This window comes from Mesocricetus auratus, unplaced genomic scaffold (genome assembly GCF_017639785.1).
Source record: "Mesocricetus auratus isolate SY011 unplaced genomic scaffold, BCM_Maur_2.0 Super-Scaffold_100009, whole genome shotgun sequence".
NCBI classification, from domain to species: Eukaryota; Metazoa; Chordata; class Mammalia; order Rodentia; family Cricetidae; genus Mesocricetus; species Mesocricetus auratus.
Genome location: NW_024429193.1, coordinates 48,193,425 through 48,212,440, shown reverse-complemented (window position 1 = coordinate 48,212,440; position 19,016 = coordinate 48,193,425). Strand labels below are relative to the sequence as shown.

The window sequence follows — 19,016 nt, the reverse complement described above, 5'->3', positions numbered from 1 at the left end:
CACAGACTCTCCTGTGTCTTCCTGACTCTTTGCCAAGTTCCAACAACCCTTCCCAGAATACCTTTCACATCTATTTCCCTCTTCTTATTTTTTTTCTTCCGGGGCAGGGTTTCTCTGTGGGACAATCCTGGCTGTCCCAGAACTTGCTTTGTAGATCAGACTAGCCTTGTGTTCACTGAGATCCGCCTGCCTCTGCCTCCCAAGTGCTGGGATTAAGAGCATGTGCCACCAGCACCAGGCAATTTATTGTTTAAATGTGCTTGTTCTGTTTTCAGATAGGGTTTAACTATGTAGCCAAGGCGCCCTGGAACTCCTAATGTGGCCCAGGCTCATTTAGAACTTGAGACAGTCCCTCTGTCTCAACGTGCTGGGGTTTCCCATGTAGCCACCACACTCATTGTTATTTTGGCTTGGGGGCAGGGTCTCAAACTTTCTGTAATCCTCCTGCTTCAGGACTGCAGATGTGTGACACCACACTCAGCTTCCAAGTCAACCCATTTCTATCACCCTTAGGTCCTTAGTGATTTTTTAAATTTTATTTTTATGTGTATGGGCATTTTGCCTTCATGTATGTCTGTGAACCAAGTGTGTTCCTGGTGCCTGGGGAGGCTGGAAGAGGACCTTGGATTTCCATCAGCTGGAGTTACAGATGGTTGTGAGCCACCATGTGTGGACTAGGGATTGAACCCTAGTTCTCTGAAGACCAACAGATGCTCTTAACTGCTGAGCCTTCTCTACAGCCCCGGCCTTACAAATTTTTCATTATAGGACAGTGTTGATTTTACTTTCTCGAAAACATGGCTATACCCACTAACATTTACTGAATACTTACTATGCTAAGAATTGTCCTAAACACCTCACATGTATTGACTCACTTAAATTATCATAATAGTTAAAGGGGTGTTACTAATATCTCTTTTTTTTCAGTACTAGAGATCAAACAAACCAGACACGTGTCTTATACTGAACTGTATCCCTGGCCCCAGCATCCCCACATCTAAGAGAAGTAACTGAAGCATGAGGAAGTCAAAGAACATCCTAGCTAACAGTGGAAGAGCTGAGAAGCTGAACCCAGTTTGGTCCTCACATTCTGTGCCACGGCTCTGCCTTCCTCGTAAGTATGCACACAAGGATGGCAGCTGAGTGCCAGGATTCCTGGTGATTTTTATAATGTTATCATTATTATTATTATTATTTTCTTCATCTTCTTCATCGTCTTCTTCTCCTCCTCCCCCATCCTCCTCCTCCTCCTTCTTCTTGCCTCTTAAATGTCCCAACAAGATGCAGATCTCTAGTCCCTGATAGTGAATATTCTCTTCTTGGTCAGTAGCAGCAAGTTCATTTTCTTTTTTTAGTCTTCTTGGACTTTTTTGTTTGTTTGATTGTTTGACCAGTTGGTTGGTTGGTTAGGTTTTTTTTGTTTTTTTGTTTGTTTGTTTGTTTGTTTGTTTGTTTGTTTTGCTTTTCTCTAGACAGGGTCTCATTATGTAGCTCTGGCTGTCCTGGAACTAGCACTGTACACCAGGCTGAGCTTGAATTCACAGAGATCCACCTGTCTCTGCCTCCCCAGCGTGCTGGGATTAAAGGTGTGTGCCACCACCACAGGCCACAGGAGTCATTTCCAGTCATTTCCACTGTTGTGGAATATGTCCTGAAGGCTCCAAGGTGCTGGATGCTTTCTAGATCTGCCCATGGCCCTGCCAAGCTCTAGCCTCGAGGAGAAAAGATAAGAGCCCAGAAGCTTCGATCAATCATACTGAGAAGTAGTGTGGTAAGAACTCCAGACTCCTCAACGCTATAGAAGCTGATAAAGAAACTGGCACTGAGAAAAAGGACCAATCACGCTGCTCACCAAAGCTGTGCCTTCTTTCTGCGTTTAGGCTAGGAACCACTATCATTCCCTTACTCTAAAATCCTGGCCAAAAATAAAATAAAATAAAATCGAACTTGCCCCTCAACAGTAGCCTAACCTTTGATCATTACATCCTCCAGCTTCTCCCTTCAGCCTGTCTGTCCTCGTTAGGCCTTTCTTTCTTTCTACTTATCACACAGATGCTAACCAACAGCGTCCCTTTGATAACTCAGGTAAAACCTGAACTGACTTCCTCACTTAGCCTCCTGCGCTGAGCTTTTGTGCAAGTCAACCACATTCTTTTCATTTCTCCTTCTTCCTCTTCTTCCTTCTTCTCCTTCCTTCTTCCTTCCTCCTCCTCTTCCTCCCCCTCCCCCTCCCCCCTCTGGCTTTCCTTTCGTTTTCTAAGCAAGGTCTCACCTAGCCCAGGTCTTGAATTTTTTGTGTAGCCCAGGATGAACCTGAATTCCTCCCCTCTCTGCAGAGTGTTAGGACTGACAGGAGCGGGTGGCACTAGAGAAATGACTCATCAGTTAAGGACACCTACTGCTCTTGCAGAGGACCCAAATTCAGCTCACAAGAATGCCCTGTAACTCCAGCTCCAGGGGGATCTGACACACCTCGGCTCTATGGAAATCTGCACTTGTATGCACGTACCCACACAGAGAAACACAAGAGCACACATCTTTTAAAAAATGAATTACAGCAGCGTACGAGCCACTATGCCTGGTTTATATAACGTTGGGGGGGGGTTGAACCCAGGGCTTTTTGAAAGCCAGGCAAACACTCTAGCAACCGAAAGCCCTAACCCTCAACCGTATCCATCTTATACACCCTGAACATGCACTTATCCTGGCCAGAAATTCTTCATGCATTCTCTACTTGGTTTCTAACATTCTGACCAAAAATCCTACTATCCTCACATCACTTCATGTTTAAGCCAACTGGTGCACTTGCAATTCTCAGACTCTTTTTTCCTTTTTTTCCATCTCTTCAACTTTCCTTGGGTTCCTGTACCTAGAAAGCACCCTGCCTCCCTGTATGCCCAGTGAGTGCAACTGATTACTCTAGAGGCCAGCCAAGTACCAATGGTTCTCATATCTTTGTTCGTTTATTTTTGTTTTTCCTTTCTTTCCCACTTGCCTCTGTCTCACCACTCCTGCTGACCATACATTAACCTTAGGCCAATGTTCATATGTTATTATTTGTGTACATGACCTGCTTGCCTCCCAGTGTTTCTTAAGGACCTATGGTATCCTGGGAGTGTGTACTAGGTATTTGACATGTGCTGTCTAATTTGATTCGGTCCTCACATATGTGAGATGCATATGACCCCCCTCCATTTAATAGGAAGGAAGCTGAGGCTATCAGAAGTTAATGATCTTGATTCCTTACTAACTGGCACAGTCTTCACTCACTCAACAAATTTTATTTCAATTCGTGTCTGCCAGAATCCTAGGACCCCCTGGGCCTGTCAGTATGGATTGGGAAGTCCCTCTGGGGGCAATTAGCACAGCAGCCTCGGGACTACGCAGACCATGTCAAAGGCAGTTTTCTGCTCCTCTCCTTTGATTTAGATTTGTTGCACTATGAAGAAAAACATGCGTGGCTCCCAGTCAGCACTTAGCCTGGGCCAGTGCGGGGCTAAGGAAGTGATTCATGCGCACAAACATCATCCAGGATGTTTAGTTCCACTGATGACCCCGAATGTTGTAAAACTGTGGCAGGAGTGCCAAACCTTGGCACATGTCCAGCAGTTTCCACTCCCAGTGCTCGGCCACCTCAATAAAACCTCAAGCCAAGTCCCCTTGCTTCCTGCTTCAATCCGGCAGCTTTTATAGATAACTTGGGACAACATTACTGTCACTAGGATCAGGCTTGGCTTGATAAGAGGTCCTGGCATAGGCATAACCAACATAGGCTCTTAAGAAATTCATTTGAGAATCAAGACCTAAGAGTGAGAAATCTCCCTTAAACTAGATTCTCACTTTTTAGGGCTGGGAATCCCAAACTAGTTGGATCAGTTCATGTTGCCTAATGAAGGACACCACAATAATGGACTCATTCTTTTCCTCATTATTTTGGAGTCAAGGAGGCTGTTTGCTCAAGGAGAGTGTTGACAGAGCTTGCTGATGCCCATGGTCAATGTGCTTGCCTCCAAAACCATTTCAACCAGGTAAGAGGTATGGATCTAATTAAAGAATCTGAGCCAAGAAGAGGGATGCAGTAATTCCATTTTGCACTAGAGGTGTACTTTTTCTTCGAGACAGTCTTCTCTGAGGTTGGCTTTATCAGAATGTCCATTCCACGACTCCCAAAGCTGTGGTGTTGAGGCCCTTTCCACTGCCCTCAGCTCACTCAACCTTAAGCAAATATTGATTGTTTAAACAGGTCTAAAGACAAAATCTGCATACAAAGTAGAGCTCACAAGTTAATCTTCTTCCCTCCCTCTCAACCAAGACAGAGTAAGTGTTCAAGGCCTTCTCAGTGTCTCATATGGTCCATAGTGGACAAAGGTCTAGTGACAATCGGCAGTTGAATGGGGAACTTCTTATCTTCCACAAAGGAAAGGAAGGTGTTTAATTCTTAGGCAAGGGAATTCGACCACAGGCCACCAAGGCCAGTGAACCAATGTCACCGGGAAGATCATCATGCTCCTGGTCATCTTTAAGACACGTTACGAAGTGACTTGTTAAAAATGTAGGTGGCCAGGGTATAATTGGGACTAGTAAAAGTTTTTTAGAAAGCCCATTGACTGGAGTCATTTTCCAGTTTTTGCTGTTTTTTCCCAGTATATGTACGTGTGTTTATGGTAAGCATATTAATATGATTATACACATCCCAAATAAAGGTCAGAGGATGACTCTGTGGAACTGTGGAGCCTGTCTCTCACTATGTAGCTGAGGATGAACTTGAATTTCTGATCCTATTGCCCCTACCTCTCAAGAGCTAAGAATACAGACACACGTTTCCACGCCTTGTTTATTCAGTATTGGGGAATCACACCTAGGGCTTCGTGCATGCTAGGCAAGCACTCTATAAACTATGCAAAACGTGAGCGATTTGAAAACATGTCAAAAGTCTAGCACTCTCAGAGGAGTACTACATACCCCAGCTAAGGTTTTGAGAGGTTAAAATAATCCTTGTAGCTACATCCCAGCCATGGAGTCTCTTCATTAAAAATGTTTTTATTTGATGTGTGTGAGTGCTTGCCCGAATGCATGTATGTGTACCACCTGCACACAGTGCCCTCAGAGACTAAGAGAGGGTGTTAGATCTCCTGGAATTGGAATTACAGATGGTCATATGGGTGCTGGGAACTGAACCCAAATCCTCTACAAAAGCAGCAAGATCTCTTAACCACTGAGTCATCTCTCCATCCCTGATGATCACTTTAAATATTAATGAATCCTTTAAGTCAGACTTCATTTGTGTAGAAATCCCCCCTGCTTCTTTCATGGTTTGTTATGTTGTAGACAGACTAGTACTTAGGATCTCTACATAATAATACTTCTCATGGAACTGAACTTGCACTGTTAACATTGGTGTCTTAACAGGACTATTTTAACCCTTCAAAACTTTAGCTGGATTTAGCATTTAGCATTCCTCCTACAATGTTAGTCTTTTGACATATTTTCAGATCTCTCACATTTTGCATAGATAAATTTTATTCTGCCTTCCCCCGTATAGTTCTTGTAAATATTTTATTGTTGCCTCTACCATATGGTTTTTAAGTTACTTGGAGCACAAAGCAAATATTATTTCACAAATACAGACACTAATTTTGCTATTCCTAATGTCATGTACACCCCAAAAATTTTTCAAAAAGCATTTTTTATTAGAAGACATTCACTACCTACTGTCTGAATTATGCTGCTAACGTTTTAGAGACACCTTGAGAAAGACTTATGGCATATGTCAGCAGAAGTTCAGAAGAGAGGGTGGTAGAAAACACGTTCAAGAATTCAAAATCAAGAAAAGGTGGGACATGCTCACCCCTGAACAAAACGCGCAAGGGAACAGGTAAGGTGCTCGTTCCAGCAAGAACCACTGGTAGGAGCCGGAAGGCGACTGGGTGTTAACACCGGGGGCATGTTACCGAGCTAGCCTCCCACCCTCAAACCCCAAGGCCCCTGACTCCAGTGTCCTACCTGTCCCCCACTTTACTCTTATCTTTTTGGACTCGGTGTTTTCGATCACTTTTTAGGAAATTTCACCCCATATGGAAAGCAACTCCTGTCTTCTTTCTCTTTCTTTCTGGGGACTGTCACTCCTTCGGACCTTACTCGCTGAGCCAGAGCCGAGAGCTTGTGAGGGTGATCTATTTTAGGAGTCCTCCAAAGGGCTGGTCTCCCCCATGACAACGCCAGCCTGTTCCCCCAACCCCCCAACCCCTACTCCTCATCCCTAGAGAAATTTGAACTCTGTGGTCCCAGAAACTATACCTGGATCCCCAAGGTCTTCATCTGGCTCTAAGCATTTTTTTTTTTTCTGACCAAAGTGAGATCAGGTCAAAGGGGTGAAGTGGACAGTACCTCTTTGCAGGCGTGAAGCTCGGGTCCGGTTCCCAGGGTCACCTGGAAGGTGGTCCCAGCCCAAAGCAACAGCCACATAAGCGGGGATGTGCGCCTTTCAGTTCTTCCTCCGCCTCTGGAGGAGGGATGGGGGTTGAGACCAGGCTCAGCCATAGCGCTGTCCTGAGCCAGCGGCAGTAGCGGCTCAGGTGCTGCGGTGGCTGCTTATGCTGGCAGAAGGAGGGAAAAAAAGAGGAGGGAGGTACACAGGGGGAGGATGCAAGGGGCTGGACTCGCTTCAGTCACCTCCCTGCGGCTACGCCAAGGCCGCCCATCCTTCCTCCTCCCTCGGTCCTCTCCTCCTCCTATCCACGTCGCCTTGACAACCGCATCCTCTTCGCTCAGCGCGGGTGGGGCAGGGACCACGCGCGCCTCTGCCGCTCACCTGCCGGTCTCCATGGCAGCCGCCACCGCTGGCGCGCGGCGTAGGAGTGCGCGCGCCAGGGTTTGCAACTAACCCAACAAGCTTACGTAAAGCACGCGGCAGAAGAACCCTCCAAATCATCCGCAGCAGTACATTTCGCCCCTATTGCTCTCTCCTGCCAGGGGTTATTTTTAAACATCTCTTATTTTGTAAACGTGGCGTGTGAAATGATAAAGGGAAGACAGACGTCATCGCTACCTTCCAGGGATCGTCTCCTAGAGTGGCCCCAGCACTAATTGCAAAAGCTACTTCCATCCTTCCACCCCACCAAATCCATCCATGTTTTAACAGCCGGGTTGATAAGTAACCCTGACGTCTGCATAGTTAAACAGCAAGGAGGGTGACCTAGCCGACAATTTTCCAATCAGGACACGTGAGATCTTCGTTTTTTGTTTTTTTTTTTTGTTTGTTTGTTTGTTTGTTTGTTTGTTTTTTTACATTTTCGTACTCTCATTGCTTTGAAAATGGGGAAGCTTTCTTTTAGGTGAGGGGGAGAAGGAAACCTGTGGGTCATCCTAACGGACTTCTTTCTTCAGCTTTTGCAGAACTCCCGTGCTGTGGGAGGCCAGCGTTTTCCAGCTGAGGCTCCAGAGTGCACATCTAGGTCTCCTTTCCTCGGTATTCACAACCTCCTCCCAAGGAACCTTCTGAGTTGAACCGCCAGGTGGCGCATCTCTCGAAGGGAATTCATCTCTGTCATAAATGCAGGGGTAGTTGCCTGGCAACCAAAAACTGGGCGTTCCAAACAATTGGGACCTAGGATCCTCTAGAAGCTAGGACGTGCTGCGACTGCGCTAATCTCCTGGGATTAAGCCTGCGCCTTTGGGCCTTTAAGCATGCCTCACACTCAGGAATCTTACTCGCTCCCTACGTTAAGTGACGAAGACACACACGTGGGAAATCTGCGGGCTTCTAAGGTACTGCGGTTACCTCCGCAAATTCCCAGTGGGGTCTCCAGCAAACTCCTGGTAACCTAACTCTGGTGAGATCACCGAGTGCCAGAGAAATCTGTTTTCTGTATGTCTCCTTGGCCTGCTATTCGGGTCCACTAACGTTTCAGAAGTGGTTTTGAGCAGAGGGAAGAGAACGCTCTTGTAGAATAAGGCCCATCAAAGCAATGACTAATATAAGTGATGGGGAAGCTGGGTTCCACCAAGCTATCTTTTTTTTTCTTGTTTTGAAATCTGTACTCCAAAGACAGATGAGATGTGGACTAGAAAAGACTTCAAGCAAGTCTTCACAATACCTCTGGTTAATGCAAGAACACATCTGTATATGTGTGTGTTTAATTTAGTTGTGTTCAGTGCTCTGGAAATACAAACCATGTTTATCCTAGTAGAAGTATTTGGGATATTTGAATAGGTGCACAATAAGGTGAATTAAGTGGTAATATGATCTTGATAGCAATATGAAAGAGCTTCCTTTTATTCAATATTAGTTATTTATGTGGCAGGCACACTGCTAAACACTGGGACATGTAGTCTAAAATTAGATATAGTTACTGTCCAGTTAGCTTAGTAGGGAAGACAAGCCAGCATTAGGGTCAGAGAAAATGTTCAGGCAAAGCATATACCTGTAATCTCAGCACTTGGAAGGCGAAGGCAGGAGAAGCAGGGATTCTAAACCCGCCTAAACTACAAGAACCTGTTTCTGAACAAGCAAATCCACACACATGACAAACACGAAAATGTGCTTCCCACAGTGGCACATACGTTGTAAAGAAGTCCAAGGTAGAATGCCCTGAGAATAGGAACTTGAAGGAGGGCTTCTCAGAGAAGGAGGGTGGCATTTAGATGAGTTAGCTGGTAGACATGAAAGGGAGGGGTGTGTGTGTGTGTGTGTGTGTGTGTGTGTGTGTGTGTAGAAGGAAAGAGAAAATCAGATACTTAGGGAAAGGAAGCATTGGTACACATGCATGGGAAGGAGAGACAAAATGGCCTGGGGAACCGCAAATCCAGAAGAGCTAAATGTCGGAGCAATGGGTGCTAGGAACCAGACCTTGGCGGCAGTGTTGTGAGCCTTGCTTTAGCGGGTTAGGAATCAGCCTGGAGGTGCTGGGAATCATGGGATTTCAAGCACTGGAGTGTTATGATCAGAGGGTGTTAGAAATCACACACAGGCCGGGCGTTGGTGGCGCACGCCTTTAATCCCAGCACTCGGGAGGCAGAGGCAGGCGGATCTCTGTGAGTTCGAGACCAGCCTGGACTACCAAGTGAGTTCCAGGACAGCCTCCAAAGCCACAGAGAAGAAAAAAAACAAAAAAAAAAGAACTCACACACAGATTTGTGCATGTCTTTCAGTAAATGTGTGTTCAATGAGTATCAGCAAAATGGAGGACCTACAGCCTCAACTACACAGGAAGCTCAAGACCAGCCTAGATTATATGAGACACTGGCCTAAAAAACAGAACTGGTGGCCTATGTGGATAAACTTGACAGATGGGGGATGCCACTAACATTTATAGGACTGGTCTTAAGAGTGCCATGTGCTCAGCTCCATAAGTTGTAAATAAGAGCCGTTGATAAAAATGTACTTTGGTTATTCCTTGACAATTATGTGACTAGAGTGTAGCCATTGTGAAAGGGAAATTAGAGTCCCAAGACAGCTTGCTGTGGCACTCCCAGATACCCAAAGGAATTGAGCCAGCAGAAAGTTGTCTACACACATTTACTATGGCACTGATATTCACAATACCCAAGTTAAAGAACCAGCCTAGGTACCTGGCCACATGAATGGATAAATTGTGCTAGACATAGACAACCAAGTATCATCCAGTCATAAAGAATAGTTACATTTTCAGGGAGATTGATGCAACATAATAAGGGAGACAAGGCAGATTAAGGAAGGCAGATGTGGGGTATGCATATTCTAGCTTTAAATTAAAGACTGGAAGCCGGGCGTTGGTGGCGCACGCCTTTAATCCCAGCACTCAAGAGGCAGAGACAGGCGGATCTCTGTGAGTTCCAGACCAGCCTGGTCTACAGAATGAGTTCCAGGACAAGCTCCAAAACAATACAGAGAAACCCTGTCTCAACCCCAACCCCCCTCCCCCCCCAAATTAAAGACTGGAGTAGCTGCTTGTTAGAACACTTGTCCAGCATGAGTTTGATCCCTAACACAACAAGGAGGAAAAGGAGCATGAAAATAGAAAGGGGACTGTTTATAAAAGGAACAATAGAGGATAATGGGGGGTAAATATGGTCAGAGTTTTATGCAGGTATAAAATACCATGATGAAGCCTGTTTCATATGATTAGTTTGTGCTGATAATAAAAGATTAAATTGATTAATATACAGAGTCTGACTGCTTTCATGTACACCTGTCACAGAACTAGTAATCAATGAATGCAGGCTCTCTGGCCCTTAAATAAGTGCTTATCTGGCAGAGGAGATACCATGATCACAATGGTCGTTTTCCCAGGTGAGGCTTATCCATTGCACTCCGGATGTGATGACCCTTGGGGTTTCCCCAAATTCAGGAAACTTGACTGCATAATTTGTGGTAGTGGGGGCACTGCATTTGTGCTCTCCACTAAAAAAATTAAAAATAAAAGAAAGAAAGAAATCACACTTGAATTGGACTGGATCTGATGGGAGTGAGAGGGGGGTGCCTCAGCTTGGAAACAGGTGCAGCGATCCTGAAGAAGAGGAACCAGCATCAGTGACATGGCATGTTTGAGAAGGATGAAAAGGCAGGACAGGGGGATTGGATAACTCTATATGGGCCAAAGAAGATAGATAAACATAAAATAGACTCCTGGATTCAGAGGGCTTAATTGATACCATCACTGAGATGGAGTATCCCAAGGAAGCAGGTTTGGGCAAAAAGGTGTTGACATCAATCATGTGGATGTTTCTATGGTGCCTGTGACATCTTTAAAAGATTTTGTGATAGGCAGGCTTGAGAGGTTCAAGTTGAAGATGTGTGTCTGGGAGCTACAGGGCTGGCGTGCTGTTTGAAGCTGTGGTGGAAAAGGAGCCTGTCCTGTAAATATAAGAATAACACAAGAAGGAGCACTCCCAGAAGCAGAAGGCTAAGCTGAGAAATAAGCTGTACTAGCCAGTGACCAAATTTAAACCAGGAGTTGGCCTCCTAAGATGGAGAAGTATTTGTGGGGATTCAGAGTTACAGTGTCAGAAATTTCAGGAAAAAAAGGTCAAGGTTGGGAGAGATCTTTCTAGTAGCCACAGAGATCACAGCTCCACAGCCAGGACAGTTTCAGTGGGCACTGGAAGAGAGGCCATACTACATAGGGTTGGAGACATGAAGGGTGAAGAAGAGAATGTAATTGTTGACCCTTGAAGAAGTGTAGTTCTGTGGAGAATGTGACAATGTGATGGACATCTTGATAAAAGGATAGTTGAGATGTTGGGGCCAGATGGGTGTGTGGGAAATGGTACAGATCCAAAGACCAGGGAAGGGTTAGGTCAGAGAAGCCTCCTCCTGAGTAAAGGACTTCTTCCTGTTACCAAAGGAAGGAGGTGTGCCGGCTGGCCCTGGTGACTGACAGTTGGTTTTCTTTTATTTGTTTTCTGTTGTTGGTTTTTTTTTTCAAGACAAGGTTCCTCTGTGTAGCCCTAGCTGTCCTGGAACTCATACTGTAGACCATGCTGACCTCGAACTCACAAAGGTCTACCTGTCTCTACCACCTGACCTTAGTGAAAGGCAATCTGGCCATGCCAATAGAGGAGATGGCAAGCCGTATATGGCCATTGAAGAAAGTGGCAGAGCCACAGCAGGGGTAGCTGAGTCTGCATTTGCATGTGTTTACATATTTGCCTGAACCTACTGTCCAACTAAGATTTCACTGAGTTGAGTCACACAGTACTTTGCTACATGGAGGGAGAGTACTTACTAGAGTCAGTCATTGGTTTGATCACAGAATGGTTTTTATTTATGTTAGATCAGCATGCTTGGTACTGAGGATACAGAGATGAAAATGGCCAATTTCATATACAAAGAAAGCCAACTTTGGGTTTTTCTCTTATGTCTGTAGTGTTTATAGAACTTGAACTTTGTCTGACATTGCTTCCCATGACTTACCCATTTTTGTTTTGTTTTTTGAGGCTGGCCTTGAACTCACAGAGATCTGCCTGCCTCTTCCTCCCATGTGTTGGGATTAAAAGCGTGCGCCACCACTGCTGGGTGACTCATCCTTTCTTGGATAATCTTTTTTTTTTCAACCTCAACACCACACTTTGTCCCCCATTGCCTCTTTTGGGATCCCCCCGCCTCAGTAAAAATACTGTCCTAGTAGACCCTTAGACCAGGCTTTTTCCACAGAATTCAACTACCAGCATGTGGACAAATTGATCTATCTTATTTGTTTCCAGCTCTCCAGCAATCCATACACTTCCAGTTTTCTGTTAATTAGAAGTTTCATCTTTTCTCCAAACTCAGACTTCTAAACATGAACATACCTCCTTTCTGATCTGTTTGCTGAGCCTCCTCCTCTACTTCCTGCATCTTGATCCATCAGCTTCTTCTGTTTTCCTGGCCCTTTTCAATCACTTCTCACTCCCAAGGCTCAGGGAGTCCTGCCCCTGTGATCACTCATCTCTTTGTAGCTGTCCTTCTGAGATTCAAGTAAAATGTGATGAACGTGAGCCATGCTGCATCAGCGGGGCCTCCTGTAACCAAATCCTGCATGTTTCTCTTCTTGCAGAAATTGCAGTATAAGAACCCAACTCACCTTGCTCAGCAGCAGGAACCCTGGAATCGGCTCAGCTCAACTCCTACAGTTACCTCCATGAGGCGAGATGTCTACTTTTTTGATCCCAAGGTGCTTAGCATTAAAATACTACTTCTTTTTTTTTTTACTTAGGGTTCAATAAATATATTCTATTTTAATTTAATTAACTAATTAGTTTCAGATAGAATCTTAGTACATAGTTAAAGCTGACCTCAAACTTAGTATTTAGCTCAGACTGGCATAGAAGTCTCTCTCAATCCTCCTGCCTCAGTCTCCTGAGTACAGACATCGTGGGCATATGCCAACACAACAGGCAGTAATATCCTTTCCTAAGGCAGTCTGGAGTGTCCCAGCATATTTCCTTTTGCTCCCAACTCAAGATCTTACCAGACCCAAAGCCAACATATTAAGTCACAAGGCTTGCTCCAAAACATTTTGATCAAATTTCTGTAGTAAATCGAAGGCTGAGTCAGGCAGTAGTGACACACATGCCCGCCTTTAATCCCAGCACTTGGAAGGCAGAGTCAGGCAGAGACCAGCCTGGCCTACAGAGCAAGGTCCAGGACAGCCAGGGCTACATAGAGAAACCCTGTTTTGAAAAATGAAAGCAAAAATGAACAAAAAAAGCAAAGGCCAGATTTAACAATAAATGAGATAAGATTTGTCAAACCCAAAGACCATTTCTCCACGTCACCAGTGAGTTTAACACTGTTAGCCTAACCATAGTAAATCATTCCTACGGACAAAAGTTATGAGGGCATCATCAGGCACAATGCAGTATTAGGTGCTGGGTTTCTGCTCTTTTGGATACAATCTGAATACAATAGCTAGATGCACTCTGACTAGGGTCAAGGCACAAAACAGTCAAGTTAACTGTGGGAGGACTGATTGATTCCTCTGTAGATACCAAAGGATGACCTGGATTTCCGCTTAGCAGCCTTGTACGACCACCACACAGGGGCATTCAAAACTAAAACTGAGATACTGTTACACCAGGAGACCGTTCAGGATATCCGAGGGTAAGTGATGGAAGCAGACTCTCCACCCTAAGGATGCTACTACCATCAGTGACATAAGGTAAAATGGCACGTGGCAATATGAACACGTACATAGTTGCTTTATTTGGTCTGTTTTTTGAGACGGGGTTTCTCTGTGTACTCATGGCTGGCCTTGAACTCAAAGATCTGCCTGTCTCTGCCTCTCAAGTGCTGGGATTAAAGGCATGTGCCACCACCACCACCTGGCATAGTTGGCTGTTTTTTAATCTTTAGAATAGTTTGTTTTTTGTGCTAGTGATCAAACCTAGGCCATCACGCATGCTATGCAAGTACTGTATCGCCAAAGCTATATCCTTAGGCCTCATTTCTGTATTTCATTCTCTAAAATGAGCAGAAATCCTCATTTAGATAGTTCACCTGTCCAGTTAAATTCATGAGAATAAACAAGCAAATGCTTTGATAATTCTAGAAGGTAAATAGGGTTTGACTTGAAATCTTACAAAATGATCTTTCCCTCTCACAGTTTCTTTCTGGTTGACAGCACTCTCCTCTATTCTCTTCCTGCCATTTCTAGAAGCAAGATCCAGTTTCCTGGAGAAAGTTTACACTCTCCTCCAGCCCCCATCACTTCCCGGGCTAACATCAGACACTGGATCAACCCTAAGAAAGAATCCATCCACAGCATCCAGGGATCCATAGGTGAGGGTTAGGAGACAGGCGGCACATGGGGTGGGTGGTGTTTCTCCGGGGCTCAGAGTTACTGACTGGCAGGAAACTCAGAGACTACAGAGGATGGGAATTACTGGTTAATTAGTACTAAACTAATACTAAGGGTCATGATGACAATAGAAGCAGGGAATTCAGTTTTTTAGAGTAGGTCTAGGTGACATTTTGAGCAGGCAGGCACAGGACATGGATTTGGGAATGAGGAACTTAGTTAACCTCCATTAGGGCAACACATGTTGACAAGAGTCTTCTCACGGTACCAGTAAATGCGCGGACTGGAGGATTAAGAGACGGGATGGGTGCGAAAGGTCTGAAACTCCAGCTCACACCATTCTCTTCTCTCCACAGTGTCTCCTCACACTGCAGCCACCAATGGAGGCTACTCCCGAAAAAATGACGGTGGCTTCTTCTCCACCTAGTGGTGACACCTTGGCTAATTGCACCATGGTGGAACACTCATCTGTCCTTCTGCATTAAATAGGTTTGCTCAAGACGAAATCTGAGGTGTCTGCTGCTCATGGCACTTTTGATCTCTCTTAGAATGAAAAGAATGCCCTGATTCTAGAACCCCTTACAACTTGGAAAGCCATTTTGCTGGAAGGATTTAGGACAGAACAACACTGGTTTGGAAGGGACACAAGTATTTACAAGTTTGTAAAGTCACAGCTACACAGAGCCATGTTCAGGGGAACAGGAAATAGAAATAGCCAGTTGTCTTTTTTTTTTTTTTTTTTTTTGGTTTTTCCGAGACAGAGTTTCTCTGTATTGTTTTGGAGGCTATCGGTCCAGCCCAGCTTCGAACTCACAGAGATCCGCCTGCCTCTGCCTCCCGCGTGCTGGGATTAAAGGCGTGCGCCGCCGCCACCACCACCACCCCGCTTAGCCAGTTGTCTTAACGGGGAAGTTATCACTATGATTCGAAGTGCACCGTGTAGCTAACTGCTGAAGTCACATTAACAGACTTCCGACTTCTTGAGTTTACTCATCTGCTTTTCCTTGGTTATACTCCTTGCCATCCTCCAGTCTCTGACTCTCTTCTGCCTAGAAGTCAACTCTCTTTTCTATGTTAATTTTGTCTGTGGCATATAGCACCAAATCTCATAAACACTGTTCAAAAACTTAGTGTTTGGATTTCAAGGACCCTAAAATTTTGATACATTAACATGGTTTCTTTCTTTTTTTTTTTTCTTTTTGTTTTTTTCGAGACAGGGTTTCTCTGTGGCTTTGGAGGCTGTCCTGGAATTCGCTTGGTAGTCCAGGCTGGTCTCGAACTCACAGAAATCCGCCTGCCTCTGCCTCCCGAGTGCTGGGATTAAAGGCGTGCGCCACCAACGCCCGGCCCATTAATATGGTTTCTAATCTTACAAGTCATGAGGCTGGGGAAACGGTCAGAGGACCTGAGGTTTGGATCCCCAGCACGCGTCTGGAACAGCAGTGGTATGGGGGCTATGGTGGCAGGGGAGGCAGTCTGGCCGAGTCGGCTGAGTTCCTGTTCATATCACAGACCCTGTTTCAAATAAACAAACAGTAAGGCATAGAGAGAGGGAGAGAGAGGAAGATACCCAACTTCAACCTCTGGTCTCACTGGTGCACACACAGGGGAATGTGAATCTTCACAAATACACAAATACACACACACACACACACACACACGCACGCACACACACACACATCTGCACAAATATACACGCACATGCACACACACCCACGTGTGCACATACAAGTCATCATTAGAACCTGTTGTCACAAAAAGAATGGGGGGAGGGGCTGCAGAGATGGCTCAGAGGTTAAGAGAACTGACTGCTCTTCCAGAGATCCTGAGTTCGATTCCCAGCAACCACATGGTGGCTCACGACCATCTACAATTCAATCTAGTGCCCTCTTCTGGTATGTAGGCAGAACGCTGTATATGTAATAAATAAATGAATCTTAAAAAAAAAAGAACGGGGGGGGGATGGTGTTGTGATATTTTGTTTGTGTTCTGGCAAATAAAGTTTGCCTGGAGATAAGAGGACAGAACTAGCCACCAGTTAACAATAGAGATCTGGAGGTCTGTTCAGAGAGGAGACAGGAAGTGACAACATGGGGCGGAGTTAGGAAGTGATAAGGAGGAGCATAGACAGGATCTCAGTCCTTTTGGTCTGAGGATCTAGAAAGGTAAAAAGTGACTGTGGCTGTTCCTTTGCTTCTCTGATCTTTCAACTTTTACTCCAATATCTGACTTCAGGTTTTTATTGATAAGCTCAATTAGGATGCTTCAAATGGCCCAGTGACCTTTTGAATATTGCATTATATGGAATGTGCCATGTTTTGCACCTATAATCCCAGCACTCGGCAGGTAGATGTGGGGACACCAGACCTTGAACAGAGACCCACTTCCCCTTCGGCCTGGGAGCAGGCAGCTGTGAGATAATGTTTACTGAAAACAATTCAGTGCTATAAAGCTCTTGATAGGGCTCAGATAAGGGCTCACTCACTGAAACACCATGACTTTGACACCCCCTACGGCTAGATGCTTCTTGCTAGATGCTTCTTCCTGTCCCCCCTGCTGTTTCTCCCCGATTCTGGGGCTGGAGATTAAACCACCAGCCAGGAGGGTGAGAAGTCTGGGAGAGTTGTTGGAGAATTGTATGTAGATGGATGGCAGAAGTCCTTAAAAAGGGAAGCGTTTTTCCTTGGGAGTTCTCCTCCTAAGCAGACTTGGGGTCTCCTCCTAAACTGACTTGGAAAGCATAAAAGTTTTCTAAAAGCAACGACCAGTCTCTGTGTCATCTATCCCGACCACCTCGCTACATTCTCGGATGCAGGCTGCACAGCAGGTGCGACAGGTAGAGACAGAGGAATTGCTAGTCCAAGGCCAGCCTGGGCTATATAGACACTGTCTCAAAAATGTTTTAAAGATACAAAACAATAGTGTATGATATAAAGGTCCATTTATAATTAATTCTGACAATATTGCTTCATTTATAACTCAAATACAAAGGGGAGTTCTTCCAAGAATTGGCATATTCTTTATATTCAGACCTTCCAGTCTCCTCAGATAGTCTCTGCTGCCATGTGCAATGTGAAGTTTCTGTGCTTGGCAGGCTGAGAAAGGAAGATCAGGAATTCATTCATGGTCAGCCTTGGCTATATAGTGAGCTCAAGGCCAGCCTGAGATATCTCTAATATGATGTGCTGTCTCAAATAAAATAAAATCTTAATATTCTGAAAATTTGAACAAGAAGGAATTCTTACAATTTCATTTTTCAGGTCAGCATTAGCCTGATACCAAAACAAAATAAAGATACAGATACACTTACATACTCACCCAAACACATTCACACACTCAAAGACACACACACATTTCAACAATATCACACACACACTTATTTACACACATTTAAAAGAAAAAGGTTTCCGTTTGTAATGAATGTGGTGGCGGTTTGAATAAGAACAGCTGGTTAAAGGTGTGCGCCACCTCTCCTGGCTAGGCTCATATATTTGTTTGAATGTTCGTTTCCCAGTTGCTGGATTGTTTTGTAAGGATCTGTGGCCTTTAGAAGAAGGTGTGCCCATGGTGGGTAGGCTTTGAGGTTTCAAAAGCCCACCCCCAAGACAAGTCTCATCTCTCTCTCTGCCTCTAACTTTCGAGTCTGATGTGAGCCCTCGGCCATGCTCCATGCCTGTCTGCCTGCTGCCATGCTCCCTGCCATGATGGTCGTGGACTAACTCTCTGTAACTGTAAGCAGTGTTCCAATTAAAAGATTTCTTTAAAAACTTGACTTGAGGGGAGCTGGAGAGATGGCTCAGTGGTTAAGAGCACTGGTTGTTCTTCCAAAGGACCTGGGTTCAGTTCCCAGCACCCACATGGCAGCTCACAACTGTCTGTAACTCCAGTTCCAGGGGATCTGTCTGATACCTTCACACCAATGCACATAAAACAAATATTAAAGTAAATAAAGAATAAAATGATTAAAAAAACAAGCTTGACTTGGTCTCTTTACAGCAATAGTACAGTAAGGCAACATAAATGCAAAATGCAACAAGATAGTAGCCAAACCCAATAGCACATTAAAATGATTGTTTACTGTGATCAAATGAGGTTCCTGCCAGGGAGGATAGTTCAATATATAAAAATCAATAAACATCATACAGCACATCAACAGATTAAAAGATAAAACCCATATGATCATCGCACCAGTTGGAAAAAGGTATTTTATAACATCCCTTCAGAATAAAAACAAGAAATCAGGTGTAGAAGGACATGACTCCAACATCAAGTCCATATACAACAAGCCCACAGCCAGTATGTCACTGAATGGGAGACAGTTGAAAGCTTTAAGATCTGGGCAATGGTGTCCACTTTCACCTCCTGTGTACAGTATGATGCTGAAGTCCTAGGCAGAGAAAGCCAGGCAGAATGAAGAGCGTCCAAACTGGAGGGGGGAAATCCAACCTTCACTGTGTGTAGATAGCATGATCTTACAGGAAGAAAGTCCTAAAATTCTCATGAAAATCTACTAGAGCTAGTAAGTTCAATACAGTTTCAGGATAAAATTCAAATGCAAGCCTGTGATCTCAGAAAGCTGACACAGAAGAACTATAGTTTCAAGGCTCTCCTGGGTTATAGAATGAGTTCAGGATAGCCTGGGAAATATAATGAGATCTTGTCTCAAAATAAATAAGAAGGGCTAGGGATATACCTCATTGATAGAACAATGGTCTACCATGTACAAGACATGTTCAGTCCTTAGTACAGGAAAAACAA

The 19,016-nt window shown here is 44.6% G+C and overlaps 2 protein-coding genes and 1 non-coding gene across 4 annotated transcripts in view; 2 read left to right on the top strand and 1 right to left on the bottom strand.

The window, feature by feature from the left end:
• The window catches only part of Elapor1 (endosome-lysosome associated apoptosis and autophagy regulator 1), a 74,750-nt gene extending 68,020 nt beyond the window's left edge, over nt 1-6,730 (bottom strand). The window contains exon 1 of one of the 2 annotated variants that reach the window (XM_040752049.1): nt 6,388-6,730. In XM_040752049.1, coding sequence (XP_040607983.1) covers nt 6,388-6,540 — 153 coding nt within the window. In that variant the 5' untranslated portion in view covers nt 6,541-6,730. The remainder of the gene's footprint in view (nt 1-6,387) is intronic. The other variant, XM_040752048.1, reaches the window with a different exon arrangement.
• A 203-nt stretch (nt 6,731-6,933) lies between these two features.
• On the top strand, nt 6,934-14,764 carry CUNH1orf194 (chromosome unknown C1orf194 homolog). Its single transcript, XM_005076649.4, has 6 exons — nt 6,934-7,223; nt 7,387-7,767; nt 12,516-12,632; nt 13,446-13,561; nt 14,115-14,239; nt 14,615-14,764. Exons 2-6 carry the CDS (start codon nt 7,687-7,689, stop codon nt 14,683-14,685), a joined length of 510 nt encoding a protein of 169 aa, XP_005076706.1. The 5' UTR covers nt 6,934-7,223; nt 7,387-7,686; the 3' UTR covers nt 14,686-14,764.
• LOC121142533 lies at nt 10,221-10,384 on the top strand. Its single transcript, XR_005879575.1, has one exon. It is a non-coding gene; the product is annotated as a U1 spliceosomal RNA (small nuclear RNA).
• Nucleotides 14,765-19,016: the final 4,252 nt, after the last annotated feature.